Source organism: Orcinus orca, chromosome 1 (genome assembly GCF_937001465.1).
Source record: "Orcinus orca chromosome 1, mOrcOrc1.1, whole genome shotgun sequence".
Classification (NCBI taxonomy): Eukaryota; Metazoa; Chordata; class Mammalia; order Artiodactyla; family Delphinidae; genus Orcinus; species Orcinus orca.
In genome coordinates, this window is record NC_064559.1 from 35,184,458 (window position 1) to 35,199,432 (window position 14,975).

General features: G+C 43.2%; 1 protein-coding gene across 3 annotated transcripts in view; it reads right to left on the bottom strand.

Moving 5' to 3' along the window:
- The window catches only part of DSTYK (dual serine/threonine and tyrosine protein kinase), a 56,577-nt gene extending 42,643 nt beyond the window's left edge, over nucleotides 1-13,934 (bottom strand). The window contains exons 1-2 of one of the 3 annotated variants that reach the window (XM_033410612.2): nucleotides 13,498-13,662; nucleotides 5,539-5,611 (exon numbers count right to left, since the gene is read on the bottom strand). In XM_033410612.2, the coding sequence (XP_033266503.1) occupies nucleotides 5,539-5,611; nucleotides 13,498-13,524 (100 nt within the window). In that variant the 5' untranslated portion in view covers nucleotides 13,525-13,662. Of the gene's footprint in view, nucleotides 1-5,538; nucleotides 5,612-5,712; nucleotides 7,659-13,497 lie in introns of those variants that run through there. The other 2 variants (XM_033410613.2, XM_004282450.4) reach the window with 2 other exon arrangements.
- Nucleotides 13,935-14,975: the final 1,041 nt, after the last annotated feature.

Sequence of the window (14,975 nt, forward strand, 5' to 3'; positions counted from 1 at the left end):
GTGTTTGTGTTTTTTATGGTTTTTTCCCTGTAATTCATTTCTAATCTCATAACGTTGTGGTCAGAAAACATGCTTGATATGATTTCAATTTTCTTAAATTTTGAGTCTTGATTTGTGACCCAAGATGTGATCTATCCTGGAGAATGTTCCATGCGCAGTTGAGAAGAAAGTGTAATCTGCTGTATTTGGATGGAATGTCCTATAAATACCAATTAAATCTATCTTGTCTATTGTGTCATTTAAAGCTTGTGTTTCCTTATTAATTTTGTTTGGATGATCTGTCCATTGTTGTGAGGAGTTAAAGTCCCACACTATTATTGTGTTACTGTCGATTTCCTCCTTTATAGCTGTTAGCGGTTGCCTTATGTATTGAGGTGCTCCTACGTTGGGTGCATTTATAATTGTTATATCTTCTTCTTGGATTGATCCTTTGATCATTAGGTAGTGTCCTTCCTTGTCTCTTGTAACATTCTTAATTTTAAAGTCTATTTTATCTGGTATGAGTATTGCTACTCCAGCTTTCTTTTGATTTCCATTTGCATGGAATATCTTTTTCCATCCCCTCACTTTCAGTCTGTATGTGTCCCTAGGTCTGAAGTGGGTCTCTTGTAGACAGCATATAGATGGATCTTGTTTTTGTATCCATTCAGCAAGCCTGTGTCTTTTGGTTGGAGCATTTAATCCATTCACGTTTAAGGTAATTATCGATATGTATGTTCCTATGACCATTTTCTGAATTATTTTGGGTTTGTTTTTGTAGGTCCTTTTCTTCTCTTGGGTTTCCCACTTAGAGAAGTCCCCTTAGCATTTGCTGTAGAGCTGGTTTGGTGGTGCTGAATTCTCTTAGCTTTTGCTTGTCTGTAAAGCTTTTGATTTCTCCATCGAATCTGAATGAGATCCTTGCCAGGGAGAGTAATCTTGGTTGTAGGTTCTTCCCTTTCATCACTTTAAGTAAATCATGCCACACCCTTCTGGCTTGTAGAGTTTCTGCTGAGAAGTAAGCTGTTAACCTTATGGGAGTTCCCTTGTATGTTATTTGTCGTTTTTCCCTTGCTGCTTTCAATAATTTTTCTTTGTCTTTAATTTTTGCCAGTTTGATTACTATGTGTCTTGGTGTGTTTCTCCTTGGGTTTATCCTGTATGGGACTCTCTGTGCTTCCTGCGCTTGGGTGGCTATTTCCTTCCCCATGTTAGGGAAGTTTTCGACTATAATCTCTTCAAATCTTTTCTCTGGTCCTTTCTCTCTCTCTTCTCCTTCTGGGACCCCTATAATGCGAATGTTGTTGTGTTTAATGTTGTCCCACAGGTCTCTTAGGCTGTCTTCATTTCTTTTCATTCTTTTTTCTTTATTCTGTTCCACAGCAGTGAATTCCACCATTCTGTCTTCCAGGTCACTTATCTGTTCTTCTGCCTCAGTTATTCTGCTATTGATTCCTTCTAGTGTAGTTTTCATTTCAGTTATTGTATTGTTCATCTCTGTTTGTTTGTTCTTTAATTCTTCTCGGTCTTTGTTTTTGTTTTGCGGTATGCAGGCCTCTCACCACTGTGGCCTCTCCTGTTGCAGAGCACAGACTCCAGATGCGCAGGCTCAGCAGCCATGGCTTACAGGCCCAGCTGCTCCGCGGCATGTGGGATCCTCCCAGACCGGGGCACGAACCCGTGTCCCCTGCATTGGCAGGCGGACTCTCAACCACTGTGCCACCAGGGAAGCCCTCTCAGTCTTTGTTAAACATTTCTTGCATCTTCTCGATCTTTACCTCCATTCTTTTTCTGAGGTCCTGAATCATCTTCACTATCATTATTCTGAATTCTTTTTTTGAAAGGCTGCCTATCTCCACTTCAGTTGTTTTTCTGGGGTTTTATCTTGTTCCTTCATCTGGTACATAGCCCTCTGCCTTTTCATCTTGTCTGTCTTTCTGTGAATGTGGTTTTAGTTCCACAGGCTGCAAGATTGTAGTTCTTCTTGCTTCTGCTGTCTGCCCTCTGGTGGATGAGGCTATCTAAAAGGCTTGTGCAAGTTTCCTGATGGGAGGGACTGGTGGTGGGTAGAGCTGGCTGTTGCTCTGGTGGGCAGAGCTCAGTAAAACTTTAATCCACTTGACTGCTGATGGGTGGGGCTGGGTTCCCTCCCTGTTGGTTCTTTGGCCTGAGGCAACCCAACACTGGAGCCTACCTGGGCTCTTTGGTAGGGCTAATGGCAGACTCTGGGAGGGCTCATGGCAAGGAGTACTTCCCAGAACTTCTGCTGCCAGTGTCCTTGTCCTCACGGTGAGACAGAGCCACCCCCCGCCTCTGCAGGAGACCCTCCAACACTAGCCGGTAGGTCTGGTTCAGTCTCCCCTGGGGTCACTGCTCCTTCCCCTGGGTCCTGATGCACACACTACTTTGTGTGTGCCCCCCAAGAGTGGAGTCTCTGTTTCCCCCAGTCCTGTCGAAGTCCTGCAGTCAAATCCCACTGGCCTTCAAAGTCTGGTTCTCTAGGAATTCCTCCTCCCGTTGGCAGACCCCCAGGTTCGGAAGCCTGACGTGGGGCTCAGAACCTTCACTCCAGTGGGTGGACTTTTGTGGTATAAGTGTTCTCCAGTTTGTGAGTCACCCACCCAGCAGTTATGGGATTTGATTTTATTGTGATTGTGCCCCTCCTACCATCTCATTGTGGCTTCTCCTTTGTCTTTGGATGCGGGGTATCTTTTTTGGTGAGTTCCCGTGTCTTCCTGTCAATGATTGTTCAGCAATTAGTTGTGATTCTGGTGTTCCCTCAAGAGGGCGTGAGAGCACGTCCTTCTACTCCACCATCTTGAACCAATCTCTCGTTAATGACCTTTTGATGTCTCTAGTGACCCATTAGGTTAGATACGTTGCTTAAATTGTTTTTGGAGTAATGGATTTATATCATCACACTCTCCTTCTTGCCTGTTTTCCATCCCAGTCAATAATATGAGTGAAAGTCAGGTAAGGTATAGTCCATGGCCAAGGAGGGAAGGCACTATATGGAATAAGTGAAGTGGAACTCTATCTTTGCCTTATCCTATTCTTGAAACTCATAAGGTTGATGGGGCTTAAGAGTCAATTCAGGTCCCAACAGAGTTACTACTGCAATACTTGTTCCTGATATCCAAGGATTTCCCTCCTTTGGTAAAATTTTTTACCTCACCTTTAACACTGAACTTGAAGTCCTCTCTGAAAGTGAGTTAAATACAAAGGATTTTATATAAGTCACTGAAGTAATCAGTGACACAAATATGCATTTCCACAAATAAGTAGTGATGTTTTATTTGTTATTAACTACATGTGCCAAGAGTACAGAACAAATCCTAAATTGAGAAATGAACATTATACAGTCTTTCTACTACAATCAATTCTACTACAAGCTTCAAAGTATTGAGCTACAAAAACCCCAGGAGCTGAGAGAGAAATAATTCTGCCAAGAAGCATTTATTTATCATTCCCAAACAAGCTCTCTGACCTTCAGCTAAATTTAAAGGATTCTGAATTTTAGAAGGGGCATCCCCATTTAAGGAAAACATATGCTTAGGGAGTCTGGGTTTCAGAACCTTCAGGACCAAATAATATAAGGTATTTTGGTTGAAGGGGATGGTTTTTGGAGATTAGAGATGGAAATGTACTCAAGCAGCTAAAGCTCTTGTTGGAAGCTGAAAGTCAAGCTGGCAGAAATGTCACTCAAGTTATCCTACCTGGTGGTCGTGTTAAGATCTTGAACAGCTTTTGAAAAGCAGACTGTACTGGTACCTGGGAAGGGGGACATAACCTCCCCCCACCCTTTCCCCTGCCCATACCGCCCCCCCCCCCAGGGCTTATATGTCCTGGGAGCCATGTGACATGAAGAGACCATACTCAGCAGCCTGCTGACAAGTTCCCTTCTGGGAGAAACTGCTCCTGAGGCTGGTCGAGCTGCAGAAGGAATAGAAAGGCAGCTGGCAGCTGAAGCTGTAATTTACGGGATGCAGAGATGGAAGCGGTTCTTCGAGAAAGCCGACCCCATGCTTCACTCAGGGCTTAGTTTCTGTCATTTGGAAGGCAGCTTCTTTCAGCTAGTTACCATTAAGAATGATCCAATGGTGGGAATGTGTTAAAAATGACACAGGAACCACCTCAAAGAGGGGCTTACTCACCGGACTGGGGACAATTTAAGCATAAAATTTTTTTAAAATGATAATAAATTATAATCCATTGAAAAAATTCAGAAGTCCCACACTGATATAAATAAATAATAAACAAACAATGGAAAAGGAATGCTCTAACTTTGCAAATACCAACTAAGAAATATAGAAGAAATAGTGGATAGAAAAACCACCACTGAGGCAGGTGGGCGTTGTCAATGGATGCTAGGTCTAGTGGAGGGAGGCATTTTCAGGAACAAGATCATCCGTGAAACCTTAGAACACCTTCCCACAAAAGACTAATCAATTGCAAAAGGAAAAAGTGTGACTTTAAGGTGGAGAAATCTAAAGGACACCAACATGACCAGAGATCAAGCTTAACATCTCCAAGGGTGGGTGGGCCAACAACATGTACCCCTGATGTGACTGCACATCACGTCATTTCTGTGCCTAGTCCTGCTGAGAGCTCATGACCTGGGTCTAGTCATGAGGAAGCAGCTAGATCCAGGCTGAGGGTCATCCCATAGAATGTAAAGCCTGCTCTTTAAACCTGCCAAAGATATAAATGCCAGGGAAAGGCCGAGAGACTGTCCACATTCAGGGAGTCTGAAGACACATGATAACTAAATGCAACATGTGCTCCTGGACAGGATCCTGGATCAAAAGAAAAAGACACGACTGGGACAGTTGGCAAAACTTAAATGGGGTCCGTGGACTGGATGGTAATACTGACTCAATGTTGATTTCCTGATTTGGGAAGTTGCATGCTGATAGCATGTCCTTGTTTGGGAGGAATGCACACTGGAAGTGTTTAGAAGAGATAAGACAACCTATCTAGAGCTCACTTTCACAAGGTTCCGAAAAATATATACATATATTATAATAGAAAGAGAGAGATTAGGTGATGGGGCAAATGCAATAAAATCTTAACAACTGGAGAACCTGTGTGGAGTGGGTATGAGAACTCTTTGTACTGTTCTGGTGACATTTACATAAATTTGAAATTATTTCAAAATAATTTTTAAAATATTGGCCAAAAAGATAACCAGCAAAATGTATCCAGGTCTGGATCTCAGAGAAAAGAGATTAAGAGAGAGAATTTTATTCATCAAAAAAACTGGGCTTCCCTGGTGGCGCAGTGGTTGAGAGTCCACCTGCCGATGCAGGGGACACGGGTTCATGCCCCAGTCTGGGAAGATCCCACATGCCGCGGAGCGGCTGGGCCCGTAAGCCATGGCCGCTGAGCCTGCGCGTCCGGAGCCTGGGCTCAGCAACGGGAGAGGCCACAACAGTGAGAGGCCCGTGTACCGCAAAAAAAAAAAAAAAACCCAGCAGGTAAAAAATACATCATATACAGTAATAATACAATTTAAACAATAAGTTTCTTCACTGTCGCCACTTCTGCCCTGCACATTACCTTCTTTCTCCTCAATCTTCCTGTGATCATTTTCTGATGCCAGTTCTGAGTCTGGGGAGTCCAAGGCACTCATCTAAACAAGTAGTTCAGGATCAGATTTAGAACCCAAGTCCTCAAGACTAAGCAGTATAGACAAACACCCACTCCAGGACAGGACACTTTGATGAAAGTTACCTATAACCATCCAGTGCATTGAACAAGAAGCCACCAGAAGAAGCTTGACCTTGCACTGCCTGCAGTGGCCTCCTGATGTGCAGCAGTAGGGAACACACCTCCACCTCTTCTGCAGCTCAGGCCTCTTTATCACATGCCAACTAACTACTTTTATCCTCGACTAACCAACCACGTTTCCAAGTTGCAACAGCAGAACTTCTCCACTTCTCTCCATGGAATATGAGCCAGCAGAGCAGGCCAATTGTTCAATCAGGAGAAACTGAGATAGGTTTCCCCAGGGGACTTCTTATATGCCAAAAGAATAAGAATGACTTCTCCTACTAGCTGTTTTCCCCCAAGTTCTTCATTCCTTTTTGCCCCTACATATCTCCATAATATTAAAAGTTCAGGCTACAGTATATTGCACAGAATATTCCTAAAAAGTAAGCTCCATATTGGTTCAGTCACTGTCCCTCTAATTTGAATAAAAACAGAGCTTTCATTCAAATTAGTCTTGTTATCCAGTTGCTTTTATGATACGGCCTTACTTAATCTTTAGTCTGGAAAGCTTGGCTTAACCAAGAAAATCCTGGGAAATATAATTCTCTCCCATTATATAAACTAGAAAGGGTAAAATCTGTCTGGCATAAATAACACACTGAAGTCTTAATCTGATGAAGCTAAAATTAGACCTTTTTTTATATCTGAGTAAAATAAAAGTGATAAAAGCATTTTTTTAAAAAGAAGTATGAGGGTTTTTTTTTTTTAATAGTCAAGGGCTTTTATGAATACATAAGCTATTACTATTCTTTGGGATAGTTTTGATGTCTTATTAAACAAGTGAAAAGCAAAACAATCCTCAAGTTCTACTTCCCATCTTCCTGCCCAGAGAACACCACCCCAGGGAACGGAAGCACATTATAAAGCCCAACTCCAAAGACTTGCGGTCAAAAGGTTCCCGCAGCCACATGGCACCCCACAGGCTGGGGACACGTCCAAACCACTCACACTGCACGCTGCCTACTAAATACGACAGAGAAGGCACCGCATATGATGGGCAATTCAACCAGGGTCCCACAGGGGATTCTGATGAGTCCCCATGCTCTGACCAACTTTCCTTCAGAGAGTTTTGGTTTGGACTTTGGAGGAATACTATCTATAAGGAGACTTTCTCAGAGAGGCTGATTTATAGCTTTAAGCAAGGGGGCACATAACCACTGCTACATCTGTTCTCCTCTGTTAAAGTGTCAAGTTCCAGGATCCCCAAGATTACCAGACTCCCCATTTGGCAAAGAATGGAATCAATTTTCAAGCATGGGGTGGCCTAAACTTAGACTGAAAATCCTACAGGGGACTCCAGTCAGACCTCTGAGAGTCATGAAAGAAAAGCTGCATCTTTCACAAGGACTCTACACTCTTGTTATGAATGACACCATTCAGATTCCCTGGACCACGCAGGAAGCAAAACCCACTATCCCTAGAGGTGAACTATTTTCCTACAAAAAGTAAAGAGCAAATTCACCTTAGGTCTTAAAACAGTTAGGGAAAAAACCGCATCCACCCACACTCCTCACACGCTTCATATTGGCATCCCTGTGAGTAACCTCTGATGAAGATAAAAGACTCTAACAACAATCTTCATGAATGCATTCTGCTTTAGAACCATGCAAACAAGACAATTATAGTTATTCCATCCCAGAGACAGACTGGGGCTAGTTCTTCTGTACTGTCAGAAAGTTAGTAAAGCATCTCAACTACTGTTTTTATCAATGCCATTTAATCTTAGAATTTCTCATATGCCTTATCCTCCTGTCCTCAAAGACTAATGGTTAAGCAGGAAACCAATGTGTAGGAAATCCTCTAGAGGGAACATGATGAAACACTAATCCTTCTTTCTTTCATTCTAACATTCTAGCATCTAACATCTAACAACATTCTAACGTGTTAGAATTCTAACAATTCTAACATCAGCTTAGAATTTAAAATATCAATTAGTTGGACAATGTTTCACCATTGTGTGTCCTGTACCCAGTACAAAGTTAGGCATTAATAAAGATTTGTTGAGTGAATGAATATTTACTTCCCATATCGTGGTGAGGCTCCAGTATTGCACGCAACTCATTCTTTGGGACATGAAAATCATTCTTTGGGATACTAGCAGCTCCAGCCTAATGAGTCATCTATCAAATGCTTATCATTGTTCTGTTTTAGGGGCCCAGAGAGGAAAATCTTGGCAAAGATACACAATCCCATATCTTTCATGGGGGAAAAATTGCCCTTCTGGAGTGGAAAAAAACATTATTCCAATATCTACCAGATATGTAAACGATCTAACAGATACTTGCCTATTATGTACAAAGCACTATGGTAGGTCACTCTTTACCCTTAGGAGTTCACGATCTAGTAAGCGAGATAAGACAAATCTATCCATAGCTATCATATGAATAAATAAATAAAAACATGACCTGTATGTCCAGAGCCTATAGGAATTGAGCAATAGGTTTAAGGTGAAATTCATATTTCCCTTTACTTCAGTAACATATTTTTTGAGGTTTTAGTTTCAAAAGATTGCTTTTGAGAAGTGCATTTATTGCAGGAAGATTCTTTGTTGACTTAACATAGTGAGACAGAGAAGCATGGAGAAATAAATGCTGATGACTGGAAAGTGGACAGAGCATAACAAAATCTAAAGACCAGATGGATTTTTATTTAAATCCATGCTTTCTTTAAATGCTACTTGCAAGGCTGAAGAACTAACCATATTGAAATCAGTAATGCCTTTTAAGACTAAACTAAACATATTAAAAATTATAATAATCTTAAAGGTACTAATGTCTTTTCTTTCAAGAGCAGGCAGAATTATCCAAGCCTTTTTAGTAGTGCGCTGCCCCGTGCCATGGGAAACAGATTATCCTAGCAAAGGAAGATTAGGAAGGGGAAAGGAAAGGGACTGGATATTGGTATAAAAGGCTTGAGTAGGTAGTGTCACATTATACTCACTCAATCAGATAAAATCTCCCACTGAAGTAGATTATGGTTCCATGTCAAGCTATGGAGCCTGGGTTATGACTCACTTGTAACGTAATCTCTCCATTGCCAGGGTGCATTTTCTATTCCCATGGCCAGATCAGGAAAGAACAAGGGAGGAGTCACAGAAGCAGAATGGGACTGGGAGCTTAGAGACCTGGGCCTAAATCTGGCTTCAGCTCAAAACTGTTCTGTTCCTCATTCCATTCATCACTCCTCTTATTCTTCCCCCGACACCCCTGTTCCAGCCTCCTAATCTAATGTTCACCAAGTACATACACACACACATTAAAATGTCACGTATGTTTAGTACTAACTATATGCCTGTGCTAAGTACTTTAATGTATATTATCTCTAAATATCACAACAACTTTGTGAGGTGACATTATCACTCCCATTCTATTTATTTATTTAGATATAATTCACATATCATAAAACTCACACTTTTAAACCACATAATGTAGTGGTTTCTAGCCTATTCACAAAGTTGTACAACCATGACCACTATCTAATTCTAGAACATTTTTATTCCCCAGGAAGAAATCCCATACCCATTAGCAGTTATTCCTCATTTTCCTCTCCTCCCATCCCCTGGCAATCACTAATCTACTTTCTGTCTTTATGAATTTGCCTGTTCTGGAAATTTCAAATAGATGCACTCATATAATATGTGGCATTCTGTATCACTCCCATTTTACATATGAAGAAACCAAGACTCCAATAGGTTAAGTAACTTGCCCCAAGTCCCACGGTTAATAAAAGGCTGAACTAGAAGAGGAACTCAGGTCTGATTCAAGTGCTTGTGCTTGCTTTTGACTACTTTTTTTTTCCCACTTGTTACTCCAGAAAACAATGGTGGTTAAAACTTTTGACTACTATATGCTGCTTCCATACAGGAAGAAAATTGAGAGAAAGTGAAAGTTTTAGATATAATTGGGGAAATGGGGTTTTGTTCATCTAAGGTAATACAGGCAACAAATAAGAATCACAGTTATAGCACCATCTCTGCTAAGCTTCTGTTGAAATGCTGAGGCAGCTCTTCTAAACAGATCATGGCAAATTACTAGAAAGCACACCCATCCCAGTCTCTGGCTGATTTACCCCACAACCAACTTCCCTCCACCCCTCAGCCCCATGAAGACGGCAACTATAAGAAACCAGGCTGTAAAGAAAATCCTCTCTCCCAACTTTCCATCCCTTGCCCAGATGCCACTCTGCCACTTAAACTGTATTATCCATACAAATTTCTGTCTAACAAAACCAAGAAAAATGTGCACTAGGGCTTTTCTTAAATAAATAAGTACACTAGTGCTTTTCTTCTCCCTTTTAATTCTGGCAACCAAAAGAGGGTGAAGGATGTTGGAGAAACGAAGTTGTTAGCAAACCAATGGCAAAGAGCTATGAAAACCTAAGAACTGTAACTCACATAAAATGCCTATAATCTACCTTTAGCTTTTTCCAATTTTTCTACTTTATATGTTGCGTATGCATATGGCTGAGATTAGATTACCCCTTTCTAGAGGGCCCGGTTCAGATCTTCAATAGTCCTTTTCCTCCCTCATCCAACATAAACAAACAGGTGCACTGTAATGATAATTATATTTTTTTTTCTTTCTTAGCAGAAAACTATAGAAGGGGAAGACTGATCTCCACTAACCCAAGGCCAAGACCAATGTTTGTATTTACTCTTTAACCCCATTACCAGGGGCTCAAATGTTTATTGACTAGTAATAGCTAATACTTACACAGCACCTTACCAGGCACTGTTCTAAACACATATACTAACTCCCAACAACCCTAGAAGCAACTACTATGATTATAATCCTCATTTCCAGATGAGAAAACCGTGGCACAGCGCCGTTGTGATCTGCCCAAGGTCACTCAGTTAGTAAGGAGCGGAACCAGGAAGAAAGGAATGTGGCACAGATTAAAGCATTCCAACTAATACATTTAAGTCATTCCAATTTCTTAAAATTGAGAGGTTTATGATACACTGCAACAGCTTGGAACTCTACTAGATCATAAAACAAGAAAAATACTTCTCCCTCTGCTACTCTGTAGTACTCCACTCTGCCTGTCTTCAGAAGTGGTCAAAGCCTTTATCTCATTACTTCTGAACCCTCTGACAGAGGAAAATCAACAGATAGATGGGCTCTCATTCCCTATAGTTAAGTGAAAAGAAGGCCAATGCTTTGGGAAGAAAAGGAGGAACTGAATCAAGGCGGTTTCACTTATAATTCAGTTTTCCCTGTACAGGCCGAGCTACTCTCATTTTAGATTCCACCTACTTTTTAACTTCTAAAACATCATGTACATTATATACTCACTACACTGCCCTCAGTGAATTCAAAACTGTGAAAATTAAGAAGGAAGCATTATTTGGGGGGTCGTTCCCATCTCTTTTGTGGTTAAAAGTGAAATAATAAAAATTTACAGTTAATCCATGATCTTCAATTGCTCAAATACCATACTACATCCAACCTAGAAGACACTTCCATTCTGAAACAATAATTAAAACCTTCAAAAGAGGTTTTAAGAATTGAGGTTAAGAATTGAGTGTTCCTTCGCTTAACATTTCAAGTTCCTATTAATCAGAAACCAACATTCACAGAAGAAAGTTGAGACAGTCTCTGAATGAACTTGACCTTCTAAAGATAGTCTGTAAAGGGAGAGAACAAGAGCTAGTTGTCTTTTTTTTTTTTTTTTTTTTGAGCTAGGTGTCTTTTAAGGAATGGTTTCTACTTTCTAACACAATCACCTAAACAGCTGGGAAAATGGCATCCCCAAAATATACATAGTAAGTGCCACCTCACTAATTTCTCCTGGCGTTCCTTTTCACCTCCAAAAATAAAACTGTCCACACTAAAGGAATGGAAGCATTTCATGGAACAAAATCAAATGGCTCCCAGTCCTGTCATCTGTACCCTCTCCTGGTTTTTATTTCAGATGGACAGACTCCAGAGGGTGAAGAGAGTTAAATACGAAAAGATTAGTTCATGATGCAGTCAACTAGAAAAGCCAATGAGGCAAAATACAAAGGTGCATTTGTATTTCTTAAGTTGGCTTTTAAAGAATAAAAACAAGAGCCAGCCAAGGTGCCTTGAAAACCTCCATCTCTCTGAGGTGAATCTACTCTCTGATTTTTTATCAGTAGTAATTCTAAAATAGTTGTTAAAAAATTACAGCAACAGAGGGCTTTTTAAGATAAGCTATAAGAAAAACTTGTGAGCAGCAGGGAAAGCCGCTGGAAAGCATTGCTGAGGGAGAGGGTGAAAGTACACGTTCTGGGGCTCATCCCTGAAAACATCTGCCCTTCTCACCAATTGTTTTTGATAGCCTCACAGAAATTAGTCCCCTCTATGGGTCCATTTTAAGAATAACAAATCTCTGGGCAGAAGATGGCAAAACCACAACTTCAGAAAAGCTAGTCATCCCCCCTTGTCCCACTTATCCCATGAGGTAAAATAAAAGCTTTTTTATTTACATCCAGGCCAACTAAGTGGAATATCATCAATCAGAATCTTATTTTTATCACCATTTCTGGAGTCTCAGACAAATTTAGGATATTAAACATGCAACTTTGGAAATACAGGGCCCAACACACAAACTCTGAAGAATTTAAGAATTCACTGTATTCTACGCCTCATGTTCAAATTTGCTGTCAGCATCTAAATTAGTGTTTCTGAAAGTGTGCTTGCTGGCCCATTTGCGTCAGAATCCCTACCCATGGCTTGCGTTTAGATTCTTAGGACCCACCCACTAGACATAATCAATCTGTGGGATAGAGCCTGAGATATTTTCAACATTAATCTTAATACACACTTTAGTTAGAGAATCACTCAATGAAACCCACTGACTGCTATACTGTCCCAAGGTATCTGTCTGCATGGGATGCCAGTCCCTTCTTCCATCCAACCTGTTATTTCCTAATTAGACCAAGTAGTTATCAAACCCTCCAGTTCCCCACCAACAGCAGTTTAAGAGGAAGCAAGAAATTAGGAAAGGTCAAAAACGCTGCACGATTTTAAATGCTTTAGGGCCTCTAACACATCCCAGAGAGAATCAAGTCAAGTTTCAGGACCAAAAAACGATCCTTTCCCTGTCTAACTTCTTCACCCTAAACACAATCCGCATCTCTGGCAATTCCCTGGCACCCATCAGACATCCTTTCCTTTAGCGACCCCAGCCCCATTCCCCAGTACATTCCTTTCACAGAGTTGCCAAATGATTGATGCAAGCGTATTTCACATACATAGTCAAACACACAGACGCGCGCGCGCACACACACACACACACACACATCGGACACACAAAATCCACTACAGTTCCCTGGCCTCCTAGGGCTCCCTGCCTACCGCCCGTCCTCCATCCCTCCATTCCACCATCCCTAACTGGGACTCTGACCACAACTGCTCATCCCCGAACTCAGAGCAACTTTCCTCACTCCGAGGCTTAACCTCCGCCCTCTCAAACTGGGGCCCTCCGCGCTCCCGCCCGCGCACAGCCCGGTCCCCTGGATCCTGCTCCTGGCACTTCTGCCTTCGGGCGCCCCTTGCCCTCTGGTCCCCGCGGCCGAGTCCCTGGAGCCCCTCCCCTCCCCCACCCCGAGAGATGCCCTCCCACGGCATCTCGGATCCGGCCAGCTCAGGCCCGGGGGCCTCGCCACGCGGCCCTTCTTCCACTTTCCGCCTCTTCCCGGGGTTGTTTGCAGGGGCAGGGGTGTGCCCCACCCTCAGTTTGCCTCTCCAGCCCTGTCTTCCTCACGGCTACCCTCCTTACCCGCCTGCAGCCCGATCTCGGCGACATCGCCGGCAGGGCCGCGCTCAGCCCCGCCGCCTTCCGTGGGGGAGGAGGGACAGCTGTGGTTGTGGGAGCCCTTGATGTCGCGGAAGAACTTCTGCGTTTCGCGCAGGTTCTGCTTCAGCCGTCCCAGGTAGCGGCGGTAGCGGCCAAAGCCCCGGCACAGCTCGCGGATCATTCCGCCGCCTCCCGGGCCGGGACCCGAGACCGGCTCGCTCCCCCACGGCACCCCGTCGCCCTCCATCGCCTCAGCCTGCTCTGCCTTCGCGGCTTGGTGCCCGGCCCTCTGGTCCGGCTCCCCTCCTCCCGCCCCCCAGTGCTTAGGGCAGGAGGAATCCGCCTCCTGACGCCCTCGCCTGCAGTCGGCCGGGTTCCCAACCTCCGTCACCGCCGTTGAAAACAAACCAAACCGCAGTGCGCTGCGAACGGAACCTTTATCTCCACTATCCAGAGGAATGAGGGAACGATCACCGGAGCACCCCGTCACTGCGGGGTCTCCTGGGACTTGTAGTCTGGGCCGGGGCCGAGCTCCAAAACCTGGAGACTGTGGATGCGACCGACCGCCCTTTGGTATACATCTCCCCCGTTCTCACACAGAGCTCACACGCTCTTCCCGACTTAAAAACATGTTCCTGCTCCCTACAGAAGTGTCCCTGAGGAGAGAGAGCACCTGCAGAACCCGGACTCCTGCAGAAGTAGGGGTGCCTTACTGAAATCAGAGCGAAAGATTTTAATAGCAAAGAAAAGTAAGGAAACAAGACTGAGGCTAGTACTGTCTCCATGGCTACCCTAAATGACTCTCACTTTCCAATACAGTAGATACTGGGGAAGCGGCTGAAAATACCACGGAAATAGGGAAACCCCTCATGTCTGCATTGCATTCTCCTTTTCAGACTTTCCTTCTCCAGGTGTGGAAGGGGGGTTGTAGAAGGGTCGTTAAAGAGCTGTAAGCTGAAGTTTAGTTGGTTTCTTGAAGTAGAGAGACCGAGCTGGGTAAGGGGAAGTTGAGGTTAGTAGCCTTCCAAACCAGTTCTGATTATCTTAATTTGGCTTCTGCTAATATGGAAGACTTCTAGTGACATGGACTGTGACGGAGCCTGGGACACAATTAGGAATAAAACAAAACTTGACAACCACTTCTTTTTCACTTCCTGCTTTCTTTCTCCTCTTCTCCAGGCACAGAGCCCTCCTGTCTTTCTTGCTGTGGAAAGACCCCATCTTCTACCCAGGCCAGATGTCTTTTCCCACAGGCTGGATAGTGTAGTCCCCCAACAGAATTTAAGAGGAGACTTGAGTTTGAGTCTGAACTTCTCCAATGCCTTGCCTTGAGACCTGTGAAGTAAGGGTTTGGGCTAGTTGATCTTTATGCCCTCTAAAATTTTGTGAGTTTTGCTTCAAAATGTTTGCTTTAGTCTTCCAACCTCTCATTCCTTGAGTGCAAGTGCTCTTAGCTTATT